Genomic DNA, 20,144 nt, shown 5'->3' on the forward strand with positions numbered 1-20,144 from the left:
TGACAGTGACACTGTCCAATACAAGCATACGCCTCGCCGATTCCCATCTGCTTTGGCCATGTTGAAGCAATGACCGCAGCACTGACAGGGACCTTTTAAAATGCACAGCATCGACAGGCCCTCTGGAGACCCTGGAATTCCCGGGCATAGACACGGAGCAGGGACCCTCCCCGCTCCGTGCTCCCCACGAACGACCAAGTCCTGGCTGAGGGAGAGGTGCAGGTCAGGGGTCCAGAGCGTCCCCATAGGGAACCCAGCCTGGGTCCCACTTTGGCTTTCCCATGTAGGAGGTCAAGAGCTTGGGCCAACTCTCTCTGCACCATCTCCACCTGAGCAACGGGAAAATTAAGCCAACGTGGGGACAGCAGTGGTGAGGGGCGAATGCATGCCTATAGGGGTGGTACGCAGAGGTGATGGGATGTTTCTTAAGGAACGTTGAGCGGTGTATTTTCTGTATAAATAGGAGAGAGCTCATGAGGAAACAGATACTTACACCACATGTGCTCACACATGGACCTCACTCCCTGTCCCTCGGAATGTGTCACAACCCAAGGAATCAACACAAGAGACTTGTGTCCAGGGCAGGTGCCACCAGGGCATCACTATGACTGGGAAAGAGCTGCCTGCTCCACATCCCAGACTACCCCCTTTCCAAAAGGAACCCAGGATCTGGCTGCTCTCCAACCAATGCCCGCAAGGAAGACCCACCTTCTTCTTCTTCACCCCGATTGTTTGTCACTGGAGTGGGGCGCTCCAAAGCCATGCCATTATTATTAGTTGCGTCATCGGCCGGCATCTAGTGCAAGAAAACAGTGTGAGAATCTAAGCTTCCTGGTCTCTATGGACATGAGAATTTTCATGGTCTTTCTGCCCAGCAAAACCCAAAAGGGAAACACTCCTCGAGTCCACGGTCCCAAAGAAAACACAGAGGTCATCCTGGACAAAGGCTTCAAATCTTCCTGTAGGAATTCTTATGTGTACTTTGACCAAAACCCACCAAATTCTCTTGCAAGGAGGGCAATTCTCTGCTGGTAACATTGCTCTCAGCCGCACTTCCAGTTTCTAGAGGCTGCTGTCAATTTTTCAATCAGTCATGCATTGGGAGAGACATTCCGTCAACACTCGTCCAACCCAGGAAAAATGTAGGTCTCCACTGATTTGAACAGTGTAGACTTGCATAGTTGAAACTGACAGACAAAAGGAGGAAATTGGAGTTCCCGTTGTGGCACGGCGGAACCAAAACTGACTAGAAAGCATGAGGCTGCAGGTTTGATCCCTGGACTCGCTCAGTGGGTTAAGGATCTGGTGTTGCCATGCGCTGTGCTGTAGGTCACCGACTCGGCTCACATCGTGACTTGCTGTGGCTGTGGTATATGCCGGCAGCTGTAGTTCTGATTAGACCCCTAGCCTGGGAAACTCCATGTGCAGCAGGTGCAGCCATTAAAAACCAAAACCAAAACCAAAACCAGAGAGAGAGAGGGAGACAGAGAGAGACAGAGAGAGACAGAGAGAGACAGAGAGAGAGAGAGAGAGAGAGAGGATAAAAGAAAAATTGAGGAAATGAAGTTATGCTTTTATCTCAGATAAGACAAGGCACTTACTGTGCAGCCACTTGGAGCCTCTATTCCTCCTGCGGTGCTGGGCAGCCTTTCATGGGAGCCCGGGGTTTCTTCTAGGAGGACACAGATGGAAGGGTCATGATATTGGTGACGCTGCTCAGGAACTATTCAGGCAGCATTGTTGGGGAGTGGTGTGTGAACCCAGGGAGGGAGAGTAAGGATGAGGGTGATTTTGAAGCATGGGCACACATGCTGTTGGCTGACCACTCTGGTGGGATGAGGCTGGCCAAGGGGAGGTTCCTTGACATAATGAGAAGGGGAGCTTTAAGCTTCCTAGCCAAAGCCAACATACTCAATTCAATGTAGGCAATTTGAAAAGAGGTAAATTCCAAATTCATGTTCTGGGGAACCTCCCGCTGTGGCTCCGTGCGTTAAGGACCCGAAGCTGTCTCTGTGAGGAGGCAGGGTCGCTCCCTAGCTTCCCTCAGGGGCCTAAGGATCCAGGGTTGCTGCATGCTGCGGCGTAGTGTGCACATGTGGCCTGGATCCGGTGGTGCCATGGCTGGGGTACAGCTCTGGGTGAACCCCTCCCCTGGGAACTTCCATATGCCACAGGTGTGGCCACACACACATAACAAAACAAAAACAAGTCATGCCATGTTTCAAGGACAGAGTCCAATGACTCCTCCAGCCTATTTTAAATCCCGTGGCGACTCCCGCTACTTCTTGGAATGTTCCAAGACCATTTTTCATCTCCACACGGTCACATGCCCTGCTTCTGCTCAGCACAGTGTGATGGCACAGGTATAATATTTATCCTTTGCATAACTGTTAACTATACAGTTCCGTAGCCTTTTTGACTTCCACACGCTTTTCTACCCATCAACACTACCTACACCCACACCTTTGTCATCCTACCCGACATGACCCATCACAACTCACCTTCCCCTGGCCACCAGGCCTTGGTAATTCCTGCTTCTGCTATATGAACGTGCCTACACAAGTAGTATTACACGGTATCTGTCTTGCTGTGCACCAGCCTTATTTCACTCACCACAATAGCTTTTTGTAGTGTTCGGTCCACCCATACCCTAACGTATTTCGAGCTTTAACTCCACTCTGCGGCTAAAGAGTAGCTCACTCGGAGTTTCTTTGGCATTTCATTTTGCCAGTCCTCTCATTCATCACCACATTCATCAAGGCCTTTTGCATAATGCCCATCTTGGGACTCCTGGGAGAAACAGGCCAGGGAGCATTCGGGTACGGATTTCTCTGTGCTATAATGGTGAGAAATCACATTGCACATCTGTCAAAGGGCAGAGCTTATAAGAGCACCAAGTATGACTCCTAAGGCAAACTATTAGTGTTCTGCTAATTGGAATAAAGGTACCACCAGCATGTGATACACTGTCAATGGCTGGACCTGGAGCGGTGGGATTCGGGAACCGTCTGTGTCATCTGTTGGACTTCTTTGTCCACATAATCCAGGTCGAAACAATGTCTAATAATTTAAAGACACCTGGAAACACGGCTTCCCTGAGGGAGACACAGCAGCTAATGTCCAAAAGCCAGCCGTCATCGACACCCTGGCTAGAGATCATCTTCACCCTCCAACATCAACCGGCTGTTGAGATTTCAAAGTCGTTTTATTTCCACAGGTATATAAACACTACCACCTGACTAAGTATGTTTCAACTTGGACACACACGCACGCACGCACGCACAAAGGATACCACAAAATACTTCCGAGTTCATTCGTATACAGGGGACCCTAAAGAAAAATTATTCTTGCATGCACCGAAGGAGAAAATCTCCACGTACCTGTCCCCGACCCATTAGCGGGGTGCACTCGCTGGTGGCGCCAGGAGCATAACTTTCTGATGCAGCCAGAGGTGGATCTTTGTGACGTCTGTCGATTGTTCCTTTGGATCCGGAAGCAGCATCCTATGCAATCTATCACAACAGGGAGGACTGCTGACATCTTGCTGTCAGAAGACCGTAGGGAAATTTGTACTCATTTATTCCATTTAATCTTTTGGTCCCCTGGCTCACCAGCTGCCCAGGAGTGCTGCCTGGATCAAGGTCAGACTTAGAAGGATCATGCAGTTTAAAACAACCAACAGACAGGATTTTTGAACAACCACCTTTGTTTAACTGAGACCTTCTAGAAACACAGCAAAGTAAGAGTGATCGTGCCTGATGGTCTGGTTCAAACACATTCAGAAGAATCATGAACCTGGGGAAAGGGTTGTAGATCCCTAAGGGCCTCGATGCCCTGTTCTACGAGGTGGAAATGGTATTCTAGAAGGCTGACTTTTAGTATGATGTTATGAGGACGACTTCATGAAGTACGGGTAACATTTTAGAAAAAGGAAGGACGGGTGCCTCGTCAATGCTCCGTATGCGTTCAGCCTTGAGTGATGGCAAGAGTAAGCTAGACAGTCAGTGGTGGCTGAAAACCAAAGGGGGTAAATGGATGCCTCAAGTCGGGAAGGGTGGAAGCTTATTCCCCAGCATCTTCATGGGAACGATGCTTCGCAGCTCATGGACAGTACCTATTTTCATCTCCTCTGATACTCAGTCCTGTTGAAGGTGAGGAAGTGCAAACAGGACCCACATGAGGGGTAACCAAGTGACAGTCCAAGCGTCACAACAATGACGGGTGATGAATCTGAGGCAGGTGGACCAGACATATTAATTAAGACAACGAACCCGGAAGTTATACGCATAACTCTAGAGATAGCTCAGAGGGGTAGAAATGAGAAGAAAAACACAAGAAGGAAAAATGCAGGAGACAAAGTGAGCGAGCCCATCTGAAGGAACAGCCACTCGGGGGAGCAATGTAAACTTACCTTAGGAACAGTGATTGAGATTGCCCATTCCTAAAGCATGAGCCGTGAAGTGAGAGCGTCACACTGGCCACCACGTACAAACCTCTCAGGCCACAGAGCGACAGCCTGACCATGAGGCAAGAAGTGCACAAGCACATTACCGTGGTGACGTGTCATCGTACCACTTTCAGAGGGAAGTCAACCCCTGCACAGGATGGGTCCAACGGCTGCCGGCAGAGAGCGTGTTTCCATGGACAAGCTTGGCTTTTCAGAGGAGCCTTGTCATTTCCGAAACGGAATCTCAGGCTCCCACAGAACCCTCTGACTAAGAAAATAATTTCCTATGAGAGAGAACGACCTGTCCCCCAGGAGGAGTTGAGAGTGAACCTTGCAGGGTGAAGAGGCCAAAAAGCCAGCATGTGCAGAATTTAAGGAAGAACTACCCCTCCATTTCTACTCTTCCTGAGTCACTAGACATTTGCCAATCAAACCATTTCAAAACGTGAGATTTAAGGTTATTGTAACCAGGGTGAATGTTTTCATGTTTCATGACGACTGCTATTCTGCAGTGTCCTATTCAAGTTTGCTGCTCACAAAAATTACTATTTTTGATGCACATTGCAAGTAAGTCTCCAATTTGTCACATGCTTGTATCTTACTACAGTTACTCGTACATACAACCTGAGGAAAGTTTTCTTCTTTTGCCAAAAAGAAAAAAAAAAAAAGGAAGAAAGAAAAAGAAAAAAAGAAAATCAGTAATTATTTCTGTAATTTCTGGCTTTGAGAAAGAAAAGGAGGAAGAATATTGTGACCATTATTCACACCAAGGATTAACGGCGCCCTTAAGAAAAGTTCCTCCTACTTAGGAACGTGAGCACAGGGGTTTCAAGACAAATTTTTCTATTAAACCATTGTGACTATTTCTAGACATGCATGTCAAAGGGGGCAATCGGTTTTTCAGGAGGAGGATACAACTTTTCCCCTAGAAGTTACGTACGGCCAGAAGTGTCCCAGTCCAGTCATAAAAGGAGCAGAATGTTTTGTAAAGCACACATGGTAATTTATGTCTCAAGTAAAAATCTCAGAACATTTTGGATGGGATAGTGATGGTGCACCAACGATTCATCCATTTAAACAGATTAGACTTACGACGTGCCTATTTATCCAAGAAGGAACTGGTAGGTGTTTGCTGGCAAAGAGGGGCACATTCAATTTGCAACTAAAAGAAACTTGTCAATGTCCAATTATTGATTTCAGTAGTGGAGAATTAACTGAGTTCGGATATAGATTCAACTTGCCATGTAGATTAGGCATTCCTTTGGCCAAGCCCTATGGTGGATTTGTTTTGTTTGGGGGTGGGGTGGGGGGGCGATCTCCCTCTAGTCAGATACTACAAATGTTTTGAAAAGCTGGTGACTATCGATACTAATGCATCAAGATAAATGATGTAAAAATGGTGGGACAGGGCCAACTTGGAGAATATCACCGCTACATGCATTGTATCATGAACAGCCTAGCCAAATCCTGCTGCCTATAAAGAGCATTAGCCACCATGCTTATGGAGTGCACCTCTGTGTTCCCTCCTAATTGCATCCTATGTTGGAACCCCAACTTCCAGTGGGATGGTACCGGGAGGTGGGGCCTTTGGGAGGCAATTGGTTTATGAGTGTGGAGTCCCTCTAGGTGGACTAGAGCTCTCCCCTTTTCCTCTTTGTTCTTTTTTATTTTTTGTCAGGTGAGGAGGATGCATGAGAAAAATGACCCTGTGTAAACGCGAAAGAAGGAAGACAAAACAAGGAGAGGCGGTAGACAAGGGGATGGGCAAAGGCCCTGGAGTGCACACGGGTAGCTGCAGAGGGCCAAGGAACAGGAGGAAGGCTGCTCTCCCCAGGCTTGCAAGGAGACACCTCCCCCAGTGTTCACTCCAGGGGAGGGGATGGCCTTCCTCTTAGCCACTCAAGCAGGGGTCCAAGGAAGAACCCAAAGCATTAAACATCTGGGGACCAACCTGAGCCAGGAGCTGCAAGACCTCTGCGCCGAGAGCAATAAAACATGACTCAAGGAAATTAAGGAGGAGTCAAAGAAGGGCAGACATAGGCCACGCTCCTGGCTTGGAAAAAATGAATATCCTAAAAATGGCCGTTCTACGCAAAGCAATCTACAGATGCAATGCCATCCCTATCCGTGATCGTTTTCGCAGAACTAGAACAAAACCGTCCAAACATTTACACGGAACCTAAACAGGCCCGGAATGGCCAAGGCAATCCTGAGGAGCAAAAACCAAGCAGGAGGCACACCTCTCCCAGACTTCGGTCAATATTACAAAGCTACGGTAAGCAAGACAGTGTGGCAAAGGTACCAAAACCGACACACAGACCACTGGAACAGAAGACAGAACCCAGAAATAAACCCCAAACCGACGGTCAATTATTCTTCAACAAAGGGGGCAAGAATGTCAAGGGGGGAAAAGACAGTCTGTTCAGCGCGTGGTGCTGGGAAGCTGGACAGCCACATGAAAATCCAGGAAACTGGAAAACAACACCCTCAAACCGTGCACAAAAAGAAACTCAAAACGGCTTAAAGACTTAAACCTAAGACAAGACACCATCAACAGCAAACACAAACAACGACCCACTTGAAAAATGGGCAAGAGAACTGAATAGACAGTCACCCAAGGAAGATAGACAGATGGCCAACAGGCACACGAAAACATGCTCAACACCATGAATGATTAGAACAAGGCAAATCCAAGCTGCTAAGAAGTACCACCTCGCACCTGTCAGAAGGGCCATCATTAGTAAGGCTAGAAATTACAAATGCTGGAGAGGGTGTGCAGAAGAGGGTACCCTCCCACCCTGTTGGTAGGAATGTAACTTGGCACAGCCGCTATGGAAAGCACCATGCAGGGACCTCGGAAAACTAAATATAGAACTAGCATGTGGCCCAGAAATCCCACTCTTGGGCGTATGTGGGGACAAGACTTGCCTTGAACAAGATACAGGCACCCATGGACGTTGACGACAGCGCCGAGTGTCCAGTGCGGCACGCCTCACGCTAGCCAAGACGTGGAAACCACCTAAACGTCCACCGACAGATGAATGGGTTAACAAGAGATGGGATATATACACAATGCGGTACTCCTCAGCCGTGAAAGGAAGGAATTAGTGCCATTTGCAGCAGAGTGGATGGAACTAGAGGCGCTCATCCTAAGCAAAGTCCCTCAGAAAGAGAAACACCAACCCCACATGATGTCACTTATATCTGGACTCTAAAACACAGCACAAATGATCCTTTCCACGGAACAGAAACTCAAGGACTTGCAGAAGAGACTTGTGCTTGCCAGTGGGGTCAGGGAGGAAGTGGGATGCACTGGGACTCTGGGCTTTAGGGATGCAAACAATTGCATCTGGACTGGCTATGCGATGAGAGCCCACTGGATCGCACAGGGATACAATATCCAGCCACTCACGAAGGAATGTGATAGAGGATAGTGGGAGAAAATGTAAGCATGTATATGGGTGTGTCTGTGTGCGTGTGTGCACGCGTGTGCGACAGGATCACTTTCCTGCACAGCAGAAATTAACAGAAAAATTTAAACCGAGTGTAAAGGAAAAAATTAAAATCATTTAAGAAAACTTAGAACTTTCCTGGAGGGGTAATTCTAGGAAAAGTATGCTAATGAAGGGATCTTAAACCCAAAACGTTGATCTTAAAAACCAAAAATAGAACACATGACAATACTGAAATCCAACCACTATCCATCACATGACAGTTTTTCTGCAGGCTTCATTTGGTGCATGGGCCTTGAGCAAAAAGGATGTCTGCCCTCCCAAGAGCCTTACAACAAGAGGGACTTACTTCATGGAGAGAAACACAGAGGGAGCACGGAGTCCTTCTCACCCAGATGGGCAGCGAGTTTGTACAATGGTGCCGCACACCAGGCTAAGGATGAGGGTGAACTGTGAGCTCTTACTTGCAAGGTCGCCTGGGTGTGTGCTACCTAGGGTGGTCAAGTGTGAGAATGACAGTGACACTGTCCAATACAAGCATACGCCTCGCCGATTCCCATCTGCTTTGGCCATGTTGAAGCAATGACCGCAGCACTGACAGGGACCTTTTAAAATGCACAGCATCGACAGGCCCTCTGGAGACCCTGGAATTCCCGGGCATAGACACGGAGCAGGGACCCTCCCCGCTCCGTGCTCCCCACGAACGACCAAGTCCTGGCTGAGGGAGAGGTGCAGGTCAGGGGTCCAGAGCGTCCCCATAGGGAACCCAGCCTGGGTCCCACTTTGGCTTTCCCATGTAGGAGGTCAAGAGCTTGGGCCAACTCTCTCTGCACCATCTCCACCTGAGCAACGGGAAAATTAAGCCAACGTGGGGACAGCAGTGGTGAGGGGCGAATGCATGCCTATAGGGGTGGTACACAGAGGTGATGGGATGTTTCTTAAGGAACGTTGAGCGGTGTATTTTCTGTATAAATAGGAGAGAGCTCATGAGGAAACAGATACTTACACCACATGTGCTCACACATGGACCTCACTCCCTGTCCCTCGGAATGTGTCACAACCCAAGGAATCAACACAAGAGACTTGTGTCCAGGGCAGGTGCCACCAGGGCATCACTATGACTGGGAAAGAGCTGCCTGCTCCACATCCCAGACTACCCCCTTTCCAAAAGGAACCCAGGATCTGGCTGCTCTCCAACCAATGCCCGCAAGGAAGACCCACCTTCTTCTTCTTCACCCCGATTGTTTGTCACTGGAGTGGGGCGCTCCAAAGCCATGCCATTATTATTAGTTGCGTCATCGGCCGGCATCTAGTGCAAGAAAACAGTGTGAGAATCTAAGCTTCCTGGTCTCTATGGACATGAGAATTTTCATGGTCTTTCTGCCCAGCAAAACCCAAAAGGGAAACACTCCTCGAGTCCACGGTCCCAAAGAAAACACAGAGGTCATCCTGGACAAAGGCTTCAAATCTTCCTGTAGGAATTCTTATGTGTACTTTGACCAAAACCCACCAAATTCTCTTGCAAGGAGGGCAATTCTCTGCTGGTAACATTGCTCTCAGCCGCACTTCCAGTTTCTAGAGGCTGCTGTCAATTTTTCAATCAGTCATGCATTGGGAGAGACATTCCGTCAACACTCGTCCAACCCAGGAAAAATGTAGGTCTCCACTGATTTGAACAGTGTAGACTTGCATAGTTGAAACTGACAGACAAAAGGAGGAAATTGGAGTTCCCGTTGTGGCACGGCGGAACCAAAACTGACTAGAAAGCATGAGGCTGCAGGTTTGATCCCTGGACTCGCTCAGTGGGTTAAGGATCTGGTGTTGCCATGCGCTGTGCTGTAGGTCACCGACTCGGCTCACATCGTGACTTGCTGTGGCTGTGGTATATGCCGGCAGCTGTAGTTCTGATTAGACCCCTAGCCTGGGAAACTCCATGTGCAGCAGGTGCAGCCATTAAAAACCAAAACCAAAACCAAAACCAGAGAGAGAGAGGGAGACAGAGAGAGACAGAGAGAGACAGAGAGAGACAGAGAGAGAGAGAGAGAGAGAGAGAGAGGATAAAAGAAAAATTGAGGAAATGAAGTTATGCTTTTATCTCAGATAAGACAAGGCACTTACTGTGCAGCCACTTGGAGCCTCTATTCCTCCTGCGGTGCTGGGCAGCCTTTCATGGGAGCCCGGGGTTTCTTCTAGGAGGACACAGATGGAAGGGTCATGATATTGGTGACGCTGCTCAGGAACTATTCAGGCAGCATTGTTGGGGAGTGGTGTGTGAACCCAGGGAGGGAGAGTAAGGATGAGGGTGATTTTGAAGCATGGGCACACATGCTGTTGGCTGACCACTCTGGTGGGATGAGGCTGGCCAAGGGGAGGTTCCTTGACATAATGAGAAGGGGAGCTTTAAGCTTCCTAGCCAAAGCCAACATACTCAATTCAATGTAGGCAATTTGAAAAGAGGTAAATTCCAAATTCATGTTCTGGGGAACCTCCCGCTGTGGCTCCGTGCGTTAAGGACCCGAAGCTGTCTCTGTGAGGAGGCAGGGTCGCTCCCTAGCTTCCCTCAGGGGCCTAAGGATCCAGGGTTGCTGCATGCTGCGGCGTAGTGTGCACATGTGGCCTGGATCCGGTGGTGCCATGGCTGGGGTACAGCTCTGGGTGAACCCCTCCCCTGGGAACTTCCATATGCCACAGGTGTGGCCACACACACATAACAAAACAAAAACAAGTCATGCCATGTTTCAAGGACAGAGTCCAATGACTCCTCCAGCCTATTTTAAATCCCGTGGCGACTCCCGCTACTTCTTGGAATGTTCCAAGACCATTTTTCATCTCCACACGGTCACATGCCCTGCTTCTGCTCAGCACAGTGTGATGGCACAGGTATAATATTTATCCTTTGCATAACTGTTAACTATACAGTTCCGTAGCCTTTTTGACTTCCACACGCTTTTCTACCCATCAACACTACCTACACCCACACCTTTGTCATCCTACCCGACATGACCCATCACAACTCACCTTCCCCTGGCCACCAGGCCTTGGTAATTCCTGCTTCTGCTATATGAACGTGCCTACACAAGTAGTATTACACGGTATCTGTCTTGCTGTGCACCAGCCTTATTTCACTCACCACAATAGCTTTTTGTAGTGTTCGGTCCACCCATACCCTAACGTATTTCGAGCTTTAACTCCACTCTGCGGCTAAAGAGTAGCTCACTCGGAGTTTCTTTGGCATTTCATTTTGCCAGTCCTCTCATTCATCACCACATTCATCAAGGCCTTTTGCATAATGCCCATCTTGGGACTCCTGGGAGAAACAGGCCAGGGAGCATTCGGGTACGGATTTCTCTGTGCTATAATGGTGAGAAATCACATTGCACATCTGTCAAAGGGCAGAGCTTATAAGAGCACCAAGTATGACTCCTAAGGCAAACTATTAGTGTTCTGCTAATTGGAATAAAGGTACCACCAGCATGTGATACACTGTCAATGGCTGGACCTGGAGCGGTGGGATTCGGGAACCGTCTGTGTCATCTGTTGGACTTCTTTGTCCACATAATCCAGGTCGAAACAATGTCTAATAATTTAAAGACACCTGGAAACACGGCTTCCCTGAGGGAGACACAGCAGCTAATGTCCAAAAGCCAGCCGTCATCGACACCCTGGCTAGAGATCATCTTCACCCTCCAACATCAACCGGCTGTTGAGATTTCAAAGTCGTTTTATTTCCACAGGTATATAAACACTACCACCTGACTAAGTATGTTTCAACTTGGACACACACGCACGCACGCACGCACGCACGCACAAAGGATACCACAAAATACTTCCGAGTTCATTCGTATACAGGGGACCCTAAAGAAAAATTATTCTTGCATGCACCGAAGGAGAAAATCTCCACGTACCTGTCCCCGACCCATTAGCGGGGTGCACTCGCTGGTGGCGCCAGGAGCATAACTTTCTGATGCAGCCAGAGGTGGATCTTTGTGACGTCTGTCGATTGTTCCTTTGGATCCGGAAGCAGCATCCTATGCAATCTATCACAACAGGGAGGACTGCTGACATCTTGCTGTCAGAAGACCGTAGGGAAATTTGTACTCATTTATTCCATTTAATCTTTTGGTCCCCTGGCTCACCAGCTGCCCAGGAGTGCTGCCTGGATCAAGGTCAGACTTAGAAGGATCATGCAGTTTAAAACAACCAACAGACAGGATTTTTGAACAACCACCTTTGTTTAACTGAGACCTTCTAGAAACACAGCAAAGTAAGAGTGATCGTGCCTGATGGTCTGGTTCAAACACATTCAGAAGAATCATGAACCTGGGGAAAGGGTTGTAGATCCCTAAGGGCCTCGATGCCCTGTTCTACGAGGTGGAAATGGTATTCTAGAAGGCTGACTTTTAGTATGATGTTATGAGGACGACTTCATGAAGTACGGGTAACATTTTAGAAAAAGGAAGGACGGGTGCCTCGTCAATGCTCCGTATGCGTTCAGCCTTGAGTGATGGCAAGAGTAAGCTAGACAGTCAGTGGTGGCTGAAAACCAAAGGGGGTAAATGGATGCCTCAAGTCGGGAAGGGTGGAAGCTTATTCCCCAGCATCTTCATGGGAACGATGCTTCGCAGCTCATGGACAGTACCTATTTTCATCTCCTCTGATACTCAGTCCTGTTGAAGGTGAGGAAGTGCAAACAGGACCCACATGAGGGGTAACCAAGTGACAGTCCAAGCGTCACAACAATGACGGGTGATGAATCTGAGGCAGGTGGACCAGACATATTAATTAAGACAACGAACCCGGAAGTTATACGCATAACTCTAGAGATAGCTCAGAGGGGTAGAAATGAGAAGAAAAACACAAGAAGGAAAAATGCAGGAGACAAAGTGAGCGAGCCCATCTGAAGGAACAGCCACTCGGGGGAGCAATGTAAACTTACCTTAGGAACAGTGATTGAGATTGCCCATTCCTAAAGCATGAGCCGTGAAGTGAGAGCGTCACACTGGCCACCACGTACAAACCTCTCAGGCCACAGAGCGACAGCCTGACCATGAGGCAAGAAGTGCACAAGCACATTACCGTGGTGACGTGTCATCGTACCACTTTCAGAGGGAAGTCAACCCCTGCACAGGATGGGTCCAACGGCTGCCGGCAGAGAGCGTGTTTCCATGGACAAGCTTGGCTTTTCAGAGGAGCCTTGTCATTTCCGAAACGGAATCTCAGGCTCCCACAGAACCCTCTGACTAAGAAAATAATTTCCTATGAGAGAGAACGACCTGTCCCCCAGGAGGAGTTGAGAGTGAACCTTGCAGGGTGAAGAGGCCAAAAAGCCAGCATGTGCAGAATTTAAGGAAGAACTACCCCTCCATTTCTACTCTTCCTGAGTCACTAGACATTTGCCAATCAAACCATTTCAAAACGTGAGATTTAAGGTTATTGTAACCAGGGTGAATGTTTTCATGTTTCATGACGACTGCTATTCTGCAGTGTCCTATTCAAGTTTGCTGCTCACAAAAATTACTATTTTTGATGCACATTGCAAGTAAGTCTCCAATTTGTCACATGCTTGTATCTTACTACAGTTACTCATACATACAACCTGAGGAAAGTGTTCTAGCTAAGAGGAACCTAATCAATTGGAAAAGACCCCCAAAGCCAGCCCTGTTTCAAGCATAGATACCCAGACACGTTCTGCTGGTCTGAAGTTTCTCCTAAATAGACACTGTCTTCTTGACTTCCTCCCAGATCATCTGCTCCCAAAAAGCCACATTGTACTGACTGTATTTATCATCTCTTCCGTAAGTCTTTGCACTTAATTACTGTTTAAACTTTCATAGAGGGTTGACTTCTATTCTAGAAAAGTATGCTAATAAATGTATTCCCACACTCTCCTAAAGAAAATCAAATACGGAATATGTAACATTACCAAAATCCTGCCGGTAAAGATGGTCACTATCAATCACACCAGTATTTTTCTCCCAGTATTCATTGTCTACAAAATGTGTGCAGGTGCCTGAATGAAATGCTGTCCGACTTCACAGTGTGGGACAGTATATCTCGGAGAGAAACAGAGAGTGATCAGCACTGACTGCTCACCCAGCTGTGCAGGAGGTTTGTGCAACCGTGCTGGACACGAGGCTACAAATGAGATGATGAGGTTTCACTCTAAGCTTTTATTTGCAGCATCCCCTGGGTGTGTGCTATGTAGGGTTATCAATTGTAAGCCCTAAAGTGAATATATACAGATGTATGTATATACATATACATATATATGTGTATATATGTATATAGGGTTATATATATGTATATGTATATATATATATGTCTATATGTATATGTATATAGGGTTGTCAATTGTAAGCCTTAAAGTGACTATATATGTGTGTGTGTATATATATGTATCTGTATATATATACATATCCCTGAATTCTCTGCTGTTTTGGCCATGTTTAAGAAATGACACCAGCACTGAGAGTTCATATTATAAGGATGGGCATGGTCTAGAGGAGCTGTGGAGCTATGTAGATGCTGCTAGGCCCAGGCATGGATGTCAAGCAGGACCCTCACCCTCTTGTTCCATGACTGATCATTCCCTGTTGAGTGATAAGTGCAGGTCGGGGGTCCAGAGCATACCCATGGGATTATGGCATGGTTCCCACTTTGGCTTTTCCACATAGGTCAGGAGCTTGGGCCATCTGACTCTGCACCATCTCCCCCTGAGCAACCGGAATATTAAGCCCACTTGGGAACAGCGGTGGCAAAGGGAGAAGGAATGAATGCAGAGCAGCTGAGCAGAGGGGGTGGTATTTGTCTTCCATGAAGTTGCCAGGCCTATTTGTGGTGGAAACAGACAATAGGTCCTGAGGAAACATATACTCACACCACATGTGCTCACATATGGACCTTGCTTCCCATGTCTCATATCTTACCACAAAGCACAATCTACAGGATAGACTTGCATCCAGGGCATGTACGACTTGGGCATCACTATGACTGGGAAAGAGCTACATGCTCTACACCCCCAATCCTCTTTTCAAAAGGAACCCTGGGTCTGGCTGCTCTCCAACCAATGCCAGCAAGGAAGACCCACCTTCTTCTTCATCCTGATTGTTCGTCACTGGAGTGATAATTTCTGTATAAGTATCATTTTCATCAGTTACCTCATCTACAAGGACCTAGAGAAAAGGAGACATGGTGAGAATCTAAGCTTCCTGTGCTCTATGAACACAAGGTTTTTCATTGTCTGTCCACACAAAACCAAATGGGAAATTGTCCCTGAGCCCATGTTCCCAAGGAATCTAAAGAGGTTGTCTGTGAGAAATGCTTCAACTTTTCCCGGAAGATCTCTCGATTTTGACCAAAAATTACAAAACCCTATTGTTATTAGGCCTATTCTCTGAGAAAATGCTCCCAACCAAAAACACATGTTGTAACAGATGCTGTCATTTTTAAAATGTCCATCTGAATCATCCATTTGGACAGACACACAATTAAGAGTCATCCAAGCCAGGAAAACTGTATATATCCACTGCTCAAAACACTGTAGACTTTTGTATTTGAATTAGTTTGAAAAGCAGGAAATGAAGCTATGTTTTTTTTTAATCAGATAAATAAACATCACTTACCATGGTGGCAGAAGGAGCGGCCACGACTGACCTGAGGCTGGACCACTCCTCCCCCAGGTCCTCAGGATCTTCTAGGAGAACACAGAATAAAGGTCATGGTTATTGTTGATGCTGGTCAGGAATTATTCAAGCAGTGATGTTGAAGGTAGTGTGTAAAAGCAAGGTGGGTGAGTAAGGATGTGGGTGACAAATAAGCATGGGCCCTCATGCTATTAGCCGACCTCTTTGGTGGACTGAGGATGGCAAAGGAGAGGTCCACTGAAAAACGGAGGAAGGGAGCCTTAAGCTTGCTAGCTAAAGCCAACCTCATCAATACAACTTAGGGAATTTGAAAAAAGGGTGAATTAAAAATTCATGCTTTGGGGAGTTCCTGCTGTGAGTGGCTCAGCAGGTGAAAGAATCCAGTGTTGTCTCTCTGAGGATGCAAGTTCAACACCAAGCCTCCCCCAGAGGGTTAAGGATACAGCTTTACTGCATGATGCAGTAAAGTGTGCAGATGTGGCTTGGATCTGGTGTTGCCATGGCTGGGGTACAGCTCTGAGTCAATCCCTAACCCAGGAACTTCCATATGCCACAGGTGTGGCCATAAAAACATAACAAAACAAAAAGAAGTCATGCTATGTTTCAAGGACAGAGTCCAATGACTCCTCCAGCCCATTTTAAATCCCATGGCGATTCCCGCTACTGCTTGAAATGTTATGAGACCATTTTATCTCCCACATATTCACATGCCTTGCTTCTGCTCAGCATCTCTTCTGCTTGATGATTTTTTACTTCCTTCAGTGTGATGACACAGATATAGTATGTACCCTTTGCATAATTTTAAAGTAAACAGTTCCATAGCATTTTTTACTCCCACACTGATTGGAACCCATCAATGCTAGCTATACCCACATCTTTGTCATCATAATCAACATGACCTCTATACACATTAGGTCACAATTCACCTTCCCCTTGCCACCAGGCCTTGGCAATTTCTACTTCTACTATATGAATTTGCCTATACAATTAGTATTACATGATATTTGTCTTGTGCACCTGCCTTACTTCTCTCACGACAATAGATTTTTGTATTATTTGGTCCACCTATACTCTAGCATATTTCAAGCTTTAACTCCACTCTGTGGCTGAAGACTATTCCATTTTGTGTTATACTTCCCATTTCATTTTTCCAGTATTCCCATTCATCATCACATTATTCACACCCTTTGGTTACTGCCCATCTTTTGACTCTTGGGAGAAATATGCCAGGGAGCATTAGGGTATAGATTTCTCTGTGGTATAATGGTGACAGGTAAAGGTGTGCATTTGTCAAACAGCAGAGCTTATAAGAGCACCAAGTATGAATCTTAAAGCAAACTACAGACTTTCCATCAATAAAAATGTATCCATATTGTCTCACTAATTGTAATAAAGGTACCAAAAGCATGTTATATGTTATCCATGGCTGAACCTGGAGTGATGGGATTCAAGAACTGTCTGTGTCATCTCTTTGACTTCTTTGTTGATATAACCCAGTTCTAAACAATGTCCAATAATTGAAAGAAATCTGGAAACATGGTTTCACTAATGGAGGCCTATCAGCTAATGTCCAAAAACCAGCTAATATCTATACCCTAGACAGAGACCATCTTCCCTCTTAAACTTCAACCAGCCATTGAGATTTCCATGTATTTTTATTTCCATAGCTATAACATGACCACTGACTAAATATCTTTCAATTTGGAATCACAGGAAAAAAAAGGGACATCACATAATATGTAATGGTTCTTCCTTATATAGAGGACACTAAAGTAAAATTATTCTTTCAAGAACTGAATGAAAAATTCTCCACAGTACATTCATCAGACTCATGTGGAGTGTGAACCATCTGTTTGTGGTGACAGCAACATAAGTTTTTCACACAGCCATAGGTAGATTTTTGTGACCTCAGAGCCCAGCTACTTCTAATCTGGAAGCAGGATCCCACAAAATGCATTACCACAGAGAGAACTGTTAACAACTTGCTGTCAGAAAATCATAGGGAAATTAGTACGCATTTATTCCATTTAATCTTTCAGTCCCCAGGCTCGCTAGCTGCCCAGGAGAGCTGCCCGGATCAGAACATAGAAAATTGAGCAGTTTAAAACAACTAATAGACAGGTTTTATGAAACAAATAACTTTAACTAAGAGGTTCTAGAAACACAGAAAAGCACAGTGATTGTGCCTAATGGTCTGGTTCAAACATATTTAGAAGAATCATGAACCTGGGAAAGGGTTGTAGATCCCTAAGTACCTCAATGCCCTGTTCTAAGATATAGAAATTATAATCTGGCCAACTTTTAGTATTATGTTATGAGGATGACTTCAGGATGTATGGGTAACAGTTTAGAAAAAGGACAGATGGGTGCTTCATCAGTGCTCAGTATGTGTTCAGCCTTGAGTGATGGCAAGAATAAGCTATACATTCAGTGGTTGTTGAAGCCAAAGAGGATAAGTGGATGCTCCAAGTCAGGAAGGGTGGAAGCTTACTCTCCAGCATCTTCATGGGACCGATGCTTCCCAGCTCATGGACAGTATCTATTTTCATCTTCTCTGATACCCAGTCCAGTTGTATGGGAGGAAGTGCAAACAGGGGCTATAACCCATAGAGTACAGTGGGGGGCACTGACATGTAGAGTGATGAAGTGACTTTCCAAGAGTCACAACAATGTTGAATAAAAGATATGTGGCAGGAATGGAGCTGGTTGCTGGAGGACAGAAATCCCTGCCCAGGGTTCTGAGATCATGTCCTGGACACCTGAGTCAGTAGCTCCCTTCAATCACAATCCCTCCTGCCCCATGGTTTCTGTAGGTTAGTTCTGATGTCCCGGAGGAATTGCCTGAGCTTAGAGAAGAGCCCACACCCTCACTCCACCTTTGATCCCATCTTTCACCTAGTGAACCACAATATAAATATTTCTTCCAAACAAAGCCCTTCTGAAGGTCTGAAGGACCTGGGGATTCTAATTGCTCTTGTTCTCCCCGAATCTTCTTCCTGTCAGCTGTCTTTGTCCAGAGGAGCTTCCCAATGACCACTTGACCCAGAGCTCCAAACATTCAAAACCAAACTCCACATGATGGCTCTGCCAAGAACCAGCTTCCTTTCATTGGACCAACCCTGGAGGCTGAGTCAAGAGTAAGTCTGAGGTGCTCAGGGTCTCCCTGAGAGTTGATCTGAGTATCCATCTGGGCAGCCTGGACAAAGGGCTGGCTAAGGATGGGCAGGGCTCAGGTCCTCACCAAAATTCTGCTCTATCAACTCCTCATCCATCTCTAGACCCTTGTAGAGGAAATAAAGTGTCCCACATCAATTTGAAAGCCACGTCCATGCCCAAGAGGCTTGAAATGCCTCGCAGATTGCTCCTTGAGGATCTCCAGACTGACCCTCCTTCCATCACTGACCAAATGTTCACTCCACTCAGCGATCGCACTCTTCCTTCTCATCAAACACCCTGGCAACACCCAAAGAGCCCGTGATCCTGTCCAAATCAACCCATGGGAATCCTGCCAGTAAATCCCAGTTTCCTTGCTTTATAACACTCTCTGTATGTAGACCCCCCCAATGTTTGGTTTCAGATTTTGACAGCTACATTCAGAAGAGCTGAGTTGTAATCCCTGTTCCTCCTGGAATATCCATTCCTGGGGAGGCACCCTGTTTTACCTGCTTCAGTGGAAGCAGTGTGGGTGCATTCCCTTTGTCTTTTCTCTGGTTGAGTGTGTACAAAATTGGCATTAGGAAATAATATGGTTCTCTACATTCAGGGAAACATTTCAGGCTGGTGTATCAGACATAGGAATTAATACAACAAAACTGGAAGTTACACTTATAACTCTATAGATAGTTTAGACTGATAGAAAAGAGAAAAAAAATAAAAGATGAGGAAAATGAGCAAAATTAGCAAGCCCATTTGAAGGAACACACATTAGAGGATCCATGTAAACTTACCTATGGGACAGCGATTGAAAATTCCTTCTCCTAAATTCTGAAATCTAAGTCAGAGATTCACAGTTGCGGGCAGACAGCAAATGCTAAGTCCACAGAGTGAGAGTCTGACCATGAGGCAAGAAGTGCATAATCACATTACCATGGTGATGTGTCATAATAGAACTTTCAGAGGCAAGTCAACCCTGCCCAGGATGGGTCTAGGGGCAGCTACCAGAAAGTATGTTTCCAAGGACAAGTTTGGCTTTTCAGAGGAAACATTTTATTTCCAAAATTGAATCTCAGGCTCCCACATAACTCTCTGATTAAGAAAATAAATTTCTATGAGAGAGAATGACCTGTCCCACAGGAGGAGTTGAGAGTGAACCTTGCAGGGTGAAGAGGCAAAAAGCCAGCATGTGGAGAATTTAAAGAAGTCCCATTACTATTTAACTTATCATACCCCTCCATTTCTTCTCTTCCTGAGTCACTGGACATTGACAGATAAAACCATTTCAAAATGTGAGATTTAAGCTTATTATAACCAAAGTTAATGTTTTCATGTTTCATGTCAACTGCTATTCTGCAGCATCCTATCAATACACATTTTCTCCTCACAAAAACTTATAATTTTGGTGTGTATTGCAAGTAATTTTCCAATTTATCACATTTTTTTCAT

At 46.2% G+C, this 20,144-nt stretch overlaps 2 protein-coding genes and 1 long non-coding RNA gene across 28 annotated transcripts in view; 2 read left to right on the forward strand and 1 right to left on the reverse strand.

Moving 5' to 3' along the window:
* The window catches only part of LOC100739557 (leucine carboxyl methyltransferase 1), a 162,444-nt gene that overhangs the window by 46,976 nt on the left and 95,324 nt on the right, over nucleotides 1–20,144 (forward strand). The window lies entirely within an intron of this gene.
* Nucleotides 1–20,144, reverse strand: part of LOC110258044 (uncharacterized) — a 192,281-nt gene that overhangs the window by 21,592 nt on the left and 150,545 nt on the right. For all 18 annotated transcript variants that reach the window (XR_014840458.1, XR_014840456.1, XR_014840457.1 and 15 more), the window contains 8 exons: nucleotides 15,522–15,592; nucleotides 14,987–15,071; nucleotides 11,805–11,936; nucleotides 10,018–10,088; nucleotides 9,121–9,208; nucleotides 3,381–3,512; nucleotides 1,602–1,672; nucleotides 709–796 (listed from right to left, as the gene is read on the reverse strand). Coding sequence is in view for 15 of the 18 variants with exons in the window: in XM_085017232.1 (XP_084873358.1) it covers nucleotides 709–796; nucleotides 1,602–1,672; nucleotides 3,381–3,512; nucleotides 9,121–9,208; nucleotides 10,018–10,088; nucleotides 11,805–11,936; nucleotides 14,987–15,071; nucleotides 15,522–15,592 (738 nt within the window). In the remaining 3 variants the exon portion in view is untranslated. The remainder of the gene's footprint in view (nucleotides 1–708; nucleotides 797–1,601; nucleotides 1,673–3,380; nucleotides 3,513–9,120; nucleotides 9,209–10,017; nucleotides 10,089–11,804; nucleotides 11,937–14,986; nucleotides 15,072–15,521; nucleotides 15,593–20,144) is intronic.
* LOC146404459 (uncharacterized) lies at nucleotides 10,466–19,354 on the forward strand. Its single transcript, XR_014840464.1, has 2 exons — nucleotides 10,466–13,694; nucleotides 15,503–19,354. It is a non-coding gene; the product is annotated as an uncharacterized LOC146404459 (long non-coding RNA).

This window comes from Sus scrofa, chromosome 3 (genome assembly GCF_054392235.1).
Source record: "Sus scrofa isolate SSC_HxYL_T2T_F1_AM1 chromosome 3, Sscrofa_HxYL_maternal_Yorkshire_Landrace_v2.0, whole genome shotgun sequence".
NCBI lineage: Eukaryota > Metazoa > Chordata > Mammalia > Artiodactyla > Suidae > Sus > Sus scrofa.